Here is an 11,793-nt window from a genome sequence, read left to right as displayed (position 1 = left end):
ATAAACTAAATTTAGGGAGGGTGAATAATGATTAAGCCATAATTTTAGTCTACCATAGACTCGACCGTCCAGACAAAAAAAATTCTTTCTTAAAGAAGAACACAATCTGTTACGTGCAGAGTTGCAGAGTACAGCAGAAATTCCAAATGGAAAACGATATTTTAGATTCTTTGGAGGACCTTGGGTAATTGGAATGATTTTTTGTTAATTGATTTGCATGTTTGTGAGTTTATGGTAAAGACGGATAGGGTTCTTTAATAATGATAGTCTGTTTTAAAAAACATTTTTGAATTTGAAGAGACAAGAATTTTTTTTCTTCACTTTTCATGTTTCAGACAGACGGTGATCATTGAGACTAGCGCTATTGCACTTTCGCACCTCTAGTGGGCTCTACCAGTTATTAGCATTGCCAACGGGTTTTCAGATACAACCAATGACTCAAAAATGACAATGATACTGCAATTGTGAACTATCTAGAATGAATAATCTGAAAAAATTTCGAAAAAATATTGAAAATCAAAAAAGTTATAGCGTTTTAAAGAAGGCAAACCAGAGGTGCTAAAAAAGGGCTTTTTTTAAAAAACGCAAAAAAGTGACCGAAGCCAATATCTCAGTAACTATACAAGATAGGTCTATGAAAATTGCACTTATTAAAGATCTAGATGTACTTGATAAAGCCAAATTGTCACTATAATATTCTAGTATATACTTTTTATGTTACAGAGGTTCAAAGTTGGGATCCGTGCCGATTTCGCACAAATCACAGCAAAAAAATGGACAAATTTGTGTGTACTTAAATTGTAGCGCTTTGACATTAATACATAGGCTTATTTTTGAATGAATAAGCACACATAAAAGTGTTTTCAGTCTGTTCTGTTATTTATTTTTTGCATGACAACACCTTAAATCACAATTTTTGACCGTATGATGTCAATGTCGAAGAGAAACAAGTTTATGTATGTAATTGGGCACCTACTGGTTCCGAGGCCATTGACCACTGGCCATTCACAGTCATACAACAATTATAAACCCGTTATACTAACGTATACTGTGGATATTTTTAAAAATCATAAAAGTGTGTGGCAAAATGAGAAATAAACCTGTAAGCTGTTTATAAGCTGCCATGTACATCAATTTGAGATTGTTTGTTTCAGGAATGAAAATTAACAATTAAACTATGATTTATATAACAGCTATATTTTTGTAATCAACATCACTACAATTTCAAATAAAAACAGTAATATAAACATAGTTAAAACATTTGAATATCTTAAAAGAGTCCAAATAATCCTAAACAATGAGTATCATGATCACTTCAATTGTCTGATAAATATGCAAAATGATAAAAACATAATGTACTGTGCTTAATAACAAATTAAAAGGTAAGCTTATAAAAAGTAAGATATGATCTACATGAAAGAGAATTAAAAAAATTCATTTGTGATAAATGTGCATTACGATATACTATATTATAATATCAGTGGTAGAAGTCTAGCTTTCTTGTTGAGACATTATCCCATGAAAATAAAAACAATATAAACATTCAGATGGTGATACATCTTGTCGAGACATTATCTATGTCATAAAAATATTTTAAAAAAAATCACAATAAGATCAAAATTCATGTCTGTTACTTTTCAATATGAAATTAAAAATGTTCACCCACCGGTTTAAAATAAATGATAAAAAAAAAAAGAAACCATTATCACATTTATCAACAAATATAAGATTTCTAATACATGTATCTTCTTACAAAAAAACCCAATAATAACAATATAAAATAATCACATTATTCATATGCGATATTTTTCAAAATAAACAAAAACATTTGACGCATCAGGCCACTTCTTTCAGGTAGAAAATGTTAAAAATAAAATAAATATTATCACAAATATTGAAATAACAAAAAAAATATTACTAATAATACTGATTTCAAACAATAAATTAAACTAACTTCTATGATTCATAACAAATTTATAATAATTATGGACTTTCTTGAGAATGCTGAGAAACAGTCAGTTTCAAGCCCCCCTTTTATAGTCTTCATGCAAATTGTATGAGTAGGCCTATATCATCATCTTTTGTCTATTTTATGGTGTACCAAGTAATATCAGGGATCGCCTTTGGCTATGTTTGGATTTGGATGAATATATATTAATAAGCAGTAGCTTACTTCTTCAGCTACAGTTCCTGAAAAAAAAAATCCAAGGTGGTCAACAACATTCACAATTTTTATCCTTTGTTAGTGAAATGTCTGGCTAAAGTTTGGTTCGTAGCTTTAGTAACATTCAATATAATAAAAAAAACTGTCCAAATCTAACATCATTTTTTTACACTGAAGTCTGGGGGTTTTTAATTATGGTCTGAACCCTGATCAACCACGAGTTACCTCCCTTTAATTCCACATGGTTCAATTTCAGCCATTTTACGAATTCCTACGGGGGATACGGACTTAACAAACGGTCAAAATAAGTAGTTAATGAATTGGGCTTTCCAAATATACCAAAATCTTGAGCGTCGAGGGCCTTTTTCGAAAATTTCTCTTAACTTCAAATTTTCAATTCATGAAAAATATCAGAAAATCTTACCTCAGCTTCTCAAAATCTTACTCGACAGCAAGTTCATCTATTTTTCTCGATGGTAAACATCACATGGTCGATGTTTGACACTCTGAATATTCATGACAAGGCGTAACACGGCGTATACTTTTCTCGGTCAACTTTTTGTGATGTCTGTAAATAGTACAGCCAGCGCTCCTAGCGGCGTTTAGCATCGCTACAGTTATGTCGAACGGATAAACTCATTTCTCGTTAGGATCTAAAAGATCGGTAAAATAAAAAGTTATTGATCGATTCGGCTGAAATTTGGTGTGAGATTATGACTAGACCCCCCCGCCCCATTAACATCCCCTAAAAATTTCAAATCTCAACACCACGGGAACTGGTAGAGGCGCGAAAGTGCAATAGCGCCTAACATAAGATCCATGCAGACACTATTCTGCACGTGCTTGTCAATGAAATTGTCTGGTATAAATTATGATAGGCATGTTGCCAGTGTATTATTTAAATAATGATATGCCAACATCAAAGGGTTATGTCACATCTGTATTTTTAGGTCTATTGTGTCTTACTTCAGGTATAATGGAGAAGTTGTAGATGAAAACACTCTTAATTCAGCTGTAAAGGATGAAAGTATATCTCCAAATTATTCCCAAGTTGTTGTGTGGGTGACTCAAGAACTAAAACAATTCTGTGGTCTGGAGGAAAATGTTAATGCAATTACAACTTGTAGTATGTACATGTATTTGATAAAAGGAGACTCAGTCTAAGCTTGTTGGTTCGTCTTGACCAAATGCATGTAATTTATTTAATGTGTGGGACAGTGGGTTCAGTTTTTATCTGAATAATGCCTATCAAAATAATTCCTATCAGTACACTGAATAAAATGATGCAGACATCTGTAATTTTTTAGATAACAGTCTACATTTGCACTACGTATTCAAATAATATTGGTACCGGTACAGTGTATATGTAATCTATATCTGATTTCATTTAAATGATCTACATTTTATTAAAAATAATGAGCTGCTTTCATGTACATGCTGTATGAATAACAATAGGCTATATAATATGAAATGAAATGGGGTTTAACGTCCTACTGTTCTGCTCCTATGCTGGGCTAATGAAGACGGGCATATGCCATACAGTGTGCTATAAGGGATATTTTGCCCGGGCAGCGGCACTATCGCCTACTCTTATATCAAATTCCAACTGCATTCCAAAGAATACACGGGACCTCAGTTTTTCGTATTATCCGAAGGACTAGCATATAGATAGCTGTCCTTGTCAGGTTCTTCGACCTGCATCACTGACAAGGGGGAACCACGCCAGAAAATCTGGATGAACTTTCTCGGCCAATGCAGGGATTGAACAAATGAATATGTCTAAACTTTAGAAATACATGTAGACTGCACTCTCCTTCAACCTTCATTAATGTAAAAAGTAAAGGAGTGCTGATTGATCATCATCTCATTGGAAAGTCATGTTTATACTAATTGTTGCACTTGTTGTTGTTCTGGTTTTATTTTTCAGATCCAGATGATGCTCAAAATTTTCTGTTAGAATTAAGTGGATTTCTTAGAGAATATGGTAGGTCAACAACAAGTTAATTTGATCAATAATTTGATATATTAATTGGGAGGGGGGGGTAAATTAATTTATAGTCTAAAATGATTAATGTTATATTATAAATTTACAACAAGCATAACAAATATACCATAATGGTAATTCTTTAATGTTTTATTTTTATTATAGGTTGTCCTCACACAATGTTTTCTGAGGGTCCTGTAAATCAACGATTATCATCTAGAAAAAATAAATTACAACTTTTAGGTTGGTAAATTTTTATAGAATGGTTCATATGTACATGTAAGTGTTTTGATTTGATGTGCAGGGTCTCTTTTCCTGCACTCTCTTTGTTAACTTATATATGATTGGCATACATAGATTTATGGAGTAATATTAGAATTACAGTTAGAAGATGATAGAAATTATGCAGTGTGAATAATTGTCATATAGATCGTTTTCATATAGATCTAAAACTTTGGACAGTGATTTAACGTATTAAAAACGGTGAAAGTGTTGTTCGTCTCAAAACAATATTGTTTACATAATATCCACAGAGTAAAAATCGTGTTGACAGTTGATAGCCTTGTTTGTCACACAATTAGTTTTTCTCCAGTATTCTGCTATGCACTGGTTAATTGGGCATAATAAAATCGCGCGTCATTACGAAACGTTGTGTAAACATATTTGGTCCAATTTGGAGCTCTGTTTGATATTGTTACGCAGTAAGCGATTGGTTGTTAATCGGACTATTGACCAGTCATAATTTAGAACAAGAATTTGCTTTGTTTACAGCAGTGAGTAGTGGGATTAGCTCTAATCAAACGAAACACTGCGAGGAGTATGGATGATCATTATTGTAATATGAGTCACCTGAGATGGGAGTTATCTGCCCACTCTTCTCTGTAATATATATTGAAGTTAATAAAAGACTACACATACTTCGAAGTGTGGTCGTACCACGAGAATGTCTTGTTTTGATATATAGGGGAGTTTGAGATACGAATATAACCGTCCATCCACGTGCTGATATATAGAAGGCATATCAAGGTATGATCCCAACACAACAATATTCATTTGTGAAGCTGTTTAGAGAAAAACTATTTGAATTTCCATTTTAGCCCTTTAGCAACTGTACATACATGTACATGTTAATATTGACTATCCTAACTCCCTGAAAAAATTAAGAGAAAAGTGATCTTTTTATGTTGAGTTTTGAATCTCATTTTGTAAAGCACCTGAAACTACTGAGTAGTTTTATTCATGTAACTCAGTCAGTTTGGGACACTAGAGGGAGCAGTGTTTTCGGGTGCTCCACTGGCTAAACGGTTAATGTTTGTTCATCTTATTATTTTTTTAGATTACTTATTAACAGAATTAACGGCTGTAAAAATTTTGGCCAGTAAAAAACCGAGTGCACTCAGAAACAACACTACACAACAAGATGATAAACCCAAAGAAAGTGAAATAGCTGCTGTTCTTAAGGCTTTATTAATTGCTTTAAACTTTCCAAAGCCTCCCGATAACATAACTGCTTTTCAACTCTTTAGTAAAGTTGAAGCAAAGGTACATGTACATATATTAAAGCTCCAGGTGAAATTCACCAATGTCCAAAATTAGTGCCAGATGTTAGTCTGATATATAATCTGAAATTGTAATTTAAATTAAAATAAACAGACAGGAGGTCGATTAAACTGAAAATAAAATGGATCTCATAATTTTGGGCTGCGCCAATAATTTTGCCTACAGCAGCTCACCGGATATTGAATTGGCCATACCAATTATGCTAATTAATGCTGAAGAATACTACATATTTTGGTATTTTTGGCAATGAGGGGATAATGATTTTGTACTTCTTCAATAATGTTTTATCGTTGAAAGATTTAGGGGTGATATGAAAATATACTGAACTAGTTAACCTTATAAATATGAAGCACAAAATAATTTACAAGTTTTCTGGTGTTTTATACCTAATATAACGGGTAGATTTATTGTAAAAGGTTTTATCTCCACATTAGGTGAAGGAACTTACTGCACAGAATCCCAGTCTTTTTGGCGAACCATTATTAAAAGCTAGATTATCAGATAAACAATGGCAAGATGTACTAGAAGTTAATCATATTTTAACAGAAGAATATCGTGTACGAAGAGAAATGTTATTAAAGAGAGTTGATGTCACGATTCAGTCATTTAAATGGTCAGAAAAAGCAAAGGTATTAAAAGCATGAATTTCGAAATATTTAATCATTGTACTCTTAGCCCGTTATTTCTTCGATTTATTTTTGTAAAAATCACCCAAAAGTCTCAGAATGATTGTTAATCTATAATTTAATGTATTTTTCAGAAAAATGAGAATAAAATAGCTGAAGTTTATCAACCAATTAGACAAAAATTAACATCTAAAACTAATATAGATGTTGCTCAAATATTAGCAGCAAGAGATGGTAAGTTATGAATTTTGTACATGGTCAAACCATATAAAATATTGTATTGAATCTAAATATCCATTGATTTGTCAAGACCAGCAAAACATTTGATTTGTAATAATTATGAAATATTTGGCTACGATCAGTTTTATTCAGTTCTATAGACTACACTTAGTGTGTTGTCTCCCTAAGAAGGACTACTGCAAAATATTCCTGTCAATTACGTTCGTTATATCAAAAATTATTTCCTGGCATTTTGTATGGTCTTATTTGCTATCTATTTTGATAAATTTGGCATGTAATATTTTTACAGATTTAACAAGATTACAGAAAACGAGTAGTGGTGAGGCCCGTGAAAGAACTAAATGTGCTATAAATCGGGTTCTAATTGGTAAAGTGAGTATAATTGTTATGATTGATATCTACATCTATTGCCAATAAATAAAATAAAACCAATCTGATTAAAACACAGATCCTATTTCGTTTCATTTTTATAGTTCAAAATTTTGTTTTACTTGTCTTTACTACACTTGGATCTGGAAGAGTTGTTATTTAACTCGTGTTCTGAATGGTGTCGGGGATAAGCCAATGAAACGGTCTGTTATGGCGAGCTTTAGGCGTGTTTTTCACAGAACTGTGGGTAATCCACTAGTAACATCAATGCTGATTGGTTAATCAAATGTCTGACGTCATAGGGTCATAAGTCGGTCTTTTGACCCCTGACGTGACCTATCGCTATAACATGTCAGATCTTCATGTAGTGTAGGCCATCGAAAGTATAAAAAAACAAAACGAAATGTAGATCTGTATTTTAATCAGATTGAAAATAAAACCAGATGACAGAAAGTGACAACATGCAGAGAAATCTTTTATTTGTGCTTAAAGAATATACATGATGTGGTCTTATACCCATGATTACAACTTCATTAATTATGCAACCACCCAGTAACTAGGCAATAGTCTTGTGTTCATATATGCAAATTTCTATAAAGTAACAATTTATGGAATAGTTTGACACTAACCTTTTTCTAGGTTCCAGACAGAGGTGGAAGAGCTTTTGAACTAGAACCACCACCACCAGAAATGCCAGCTTTTATGAAAAGATCAGACACTCCAAGTGGTAAGAGTTCTCCTTACTTATCTACTGGTACATATAAGATCTTGTATCATCTAAATGACTGAGAACTGGCTTGTTATTTGGGGGATGTTTGCTAATCATTGTAATTCAACTATCTGCCCATCTGTATGCAAGGAAATTCCAATATCTATTTAATTAACCCTTTAACTGATGAGTTCCTGACCATTTTACAGCCTATTCACTGGGTTCCAGAAATTTAGACGCAAACAAGGGAACACTGAGGCAAGAGATTTGAGTTTGACCAACCATATTGTGGGGACTACATTGTTGCTTCGTCCATGCTAATAATAATATGTACTCAGATTGATCATTTAACATTTAATTAAGAAAACAAAATCAAAAATATCAATGCTAGATAATCTCCAGGATTGAATTCAATCAGAACAATCCCATCAATTAGATTTTGTGAAACATAATGATGATGGTGATGGGCTTGTTGCCATATGAAAAAATTATCTGGTTCTCAGATAATCCTGTATCACTTCAAAAGAGCAGAGAGGGAGAGAGAGAGAGAGATCCACTTGACACAGACTAGGTCATTTCGGGACTAATATATTATTCAATTTTATTTCAAATTTTCGCTTGTGCATAGGGGTCGTTAACAGTGGGATTAAACCGGATGACCCGGAGAAAACCTACGAGATTGAACAAGCAACCCTACTGCTTGTCATGTACAACCGGGGAATCGAAACCACGCCAGTTGACTCAATGACAGATCTTATGATACAATGCGCACGTGCTAATAAACATTGGGCCATCCAACCCCCCCATGGTTATTTGAAGTAGCTTTATTAAAAAATTGAATGATTCCAGAGGGTATTGCTTAGCCTCATTTATGATATTTGGATAGTCTGACATAGATTGATGGAATTTCAATTCAAGATATCTTTCTAAATACTGATCGGTATTGAACCAATTTTGGTCGGATATTCTATTAGAGATTTACCTTTTTATTATTGTAAATTAAGTGCAGAAACGTTTGTTTTTTTATTTATTTTCAATGAATGAGCCATTTCCTTTCTCGTTTTAGGAGGTCGAGGTGGCCGAGGAGGCAGTGCTGGAGGTAGAGGGGGTGGAAGAGGTGGTAGAGTTCAAGGGGGTTGGGGAGATTCAAACTCTCAGTCACATGGTGGAAATTGGAATCAAGGTGGTGCTGGATATCAAGGTGGGGGTGGGGGTTATCAAGGTGGGGGTGGGGGTTATCAAGGTGGGGGAGGAGGTTATCAAGGTCAGGGTGGGGGTTATCAAGGTGGGGGAGGGGGTTATCAAGGTGGGGGTGGGGGTTATCAAGGTGGGGGTGGGGGGTACCAGGGTGGGGGTGGAGGAGGAGGGCGTGGAGGACGAGGTGGTAGAGGTCGTGGGGGAAGAGGTGGAAGAGGTAGAGATGGATACTAGTGTTATGTTTCTAATTATGCAGTGAAAGAAAAGACTTGAACAAATGTGTTTGATAAAACCTATAACAAACTTTGGTGAAAGTTGATGGTGAAATGTGAAGTGCTCTGTTAGTTAGGCCAGTCCCATGTTGTTAAAAGATTATTTTATCCTATATTTAACATCAGCTGATATGTTAAGCTGTAAACACAACAACTTATTTTTATTCTAGAGCATAATTATGGCATTTAAACTACTTAGTATTCTTCCACATAATGAATTATGCAATAAAAAAATTCTCTCTATATCAGTGTTTTTCAAGATTATTTAAAGAAATTTTCACTCAGCTTAAAGGGGCATTATGGAAGATTAGACAAAAAGAAGGCAGTTCTTATTAATGATTAAAAGCTTGATAATGTAAAGGGAATATGCTGAAGATTTCAGTCAAATTGCTCCGGTCAAATTGGACCGAGGTATTAGCGATTGAATTTTAGGCCTAGCCTCGATCATTGTTACTAAAGTCGGTGCGATAAAGAAAACATAGTCTAGATTATCCATTTTTGCATTTAATCATCCATGAGTGTTGAGCAGCTGATCGGATTCAAATCCATTGAAAACTGAACACATAAGATGGCATCAAGAGTTGATTACGGTCTTTTCATGTTAATAAATGTCTAATTAATGGTTTATATAACATTTCGGGTCTAAAGAAAGACCTGCAATAGGCAGAGTTAGCTCTTGCATAATGTATGTTTGACCCCAGAATAAATTTGATCTGTGATGAATGTTGGGACTGGATTTTTTCTCAGGATATGTTCATTTATATTGACTGCAAGATTTTTCAAAATGATCAAGGCCAATAACTCTGGCAGTAATTATGGGAATGGCTTTGTCTCATGACCTTATTGAATGATAAGTTTAGCCTCTAGAGCTTCTGTAATGTGGAATCCATATATACAATGGTGATAACAATATATGACAAAATTTCCACGTGGACACATACAGATCAAATGTCAGTAACAGAATTGCATCAAAATTTGTCCAACGTAAGGCCGTCTTGGACACAGTCTGGCAGAGTGTATATTCGACAATGAACAGTGTCAAAATACTGATGAACCCATGTCGACTCTTCATAGTACAATCAGTACAGTGGACGATAGCATGCAATCCTGCAAATATTGGCTGAAAATGAGTTGGTCTCACAAAGATTTGCCACCCAAGTCGTGTGGTCGATCTAGTGGACTCTGTCTGCTGGAAATGATCGGCCAGCCACAGGATAGTGGTGTGATGTCATACCAACGTTTGTGAGACAGCTCTAGTTCTCATGCTCTCTTGAATTACCACAACGGCACATCATGGTGTCTTCCATAGAACTTTTTTTTTAAAAAGTCACATTTTATACCCAATGCCTGCAATGTCATTTTCAACATTCCCATTCTGTTGAATTCAATTTTTTAGTGCTTGCAAGAATTGATCTATGGTGCATATACTGAGTACGCTGTACTCGATTGTAAAAATATTAGTATTAATGTTTTATCGTCACCTTCTGCTGTTGTTAGTCATAATTGCAAGATCAAGATGTACCTTTCTAAAGTGCTGGAGATTGTCAAAACAGTTACCTTTTTATACGCCCACATAGAAATGTGGACGTATATTGCCGTCGCCCACAATTTCTTGTGAACGCTCTAATGCCAAAAGTTGTCATCCAATTGTTTTAAAATTGATATATCGAGGGTTTAGAACATAATTGTGATAAGTCACAATGCCTGATATATTGACTTATCATAATTATGTTCTATACCCTCGATATGTTGTTTACATTAGTGAGATAAAGAAGCCTATTTAATTTCAATAATTTCCATTCATAACGTCTAGAGTTATGGCCCTTGTTTCACTTTGTTGAACCTTGTGAACGCTCTATTGCCAAAAGTTAACATCCGGTCTTTGTGAAATTTATATGCAATATTTAAATTAGGGAAATGAAGAAACCTATTGAATTTCAGCAATTTCCATTTATTACTTCTAGGCCCTTGTTTCACTTTGTTTAACCTTGTGGACACTCTAACCCCAAAAGTTATCACCCTATCTTTCTGGAATTTATATGCATTATTTAAATTAGTGAAACGAAGAAGTCTATTTAATTTCAATAATTTCCGTTTATAACGTCTAGAGTTATGGTCCTTGTTTCTAATTGATGGTTGTGTTTCCCTTGAAGTATCAGTATTTTGTACACAATTCTTGTAATCTCTCTACAGGTTGGGAATTCTTCGTCTGGTTCTAAGAAGGAACCCTATCAAAACTCATACATTGATTTTTATCAGTCACTGCAATCTTGTAACCACTCCACAGGTCAGAGTTTTTATGATTTTAAAATTTGTCTTGGATTGTTTGGCTAGTCCTTAGGGGGACTATCGAAATTAAGTCAATACTCTGCCCATCACCGAAACCTTGTACACTCTTTACAGGTGAGAGTTTTGAGGATTTATTTTCAAACATGCTGGGATTTTATGGCTAGTCCTTTTAGGAACAACTTTTCACACAGTTACCTCCACTGACATTGAAACTTTATAAACCCTGTACAGATAAGCTTTTGGCTAATCAGAAGATGGAATTATATCAAAATTTATGCATAGTTATTGTCTCTGAAAACCTAATAGCCACCCTTCAAAATGTTGCTGGTGTCAGGCAAAGCTATGTGTAAAATATTTTTCTGGCAGTTAAAAATTTGGATATG

At 34.2% G+C, this 11,793-nt stretch overlaps 1 protein-coding gene across 1 annotated transcript; it reads left to right on the top strand.

Moving 5' to 3' along the window:
• Positions 1–79: 79 nt before the first annotated feature.
• LOC126821584 (protein FAM98A) lies at positions 80–9,364 on the top strand. Its single transcript, XM_050550037.2, has 10 exons — positions 80–184; positions 3,136–3,290; positions 4,092–4,148; positions 4,314–4,391; positions 5,485–5,690; positions 6,143–6,337; positions 6,469–6,568; positions 6,864–6,946; positions 7,583–7,670; positions 8,719–9,364. The coding sequence occupies exons 1-10, from the start codon at positions 147–149 to the stop codon at positions 9,081–9,083; spliced, it is 1,365 nt and encodes a 454-aa protein (XP_050405994.1). The 5' UTR covers positions 80–146; the 3' UTR covers positions 9,084–9,364.
• Positions 9,365–11,793: the final 2,429 nt, after the last annotated feature.

The sequence above is a fragment of the Patella vulgata genome, chromosome 5 (assembly GCF_932274485.2).
Source record: "Patella vulgata chromosome 5, xgPatVulg1.2, whole genome shotgun sequence".
Classification (NCBI taxonomy): domain Eukaryota; kingdom Metazoa; phylum Mollusca; class Gastropoda; family Patellidae; genus Patella; species Patella vulgata.
This window is presented reverse-complemented; position numbering and strand designations above follow the sequence as displayed.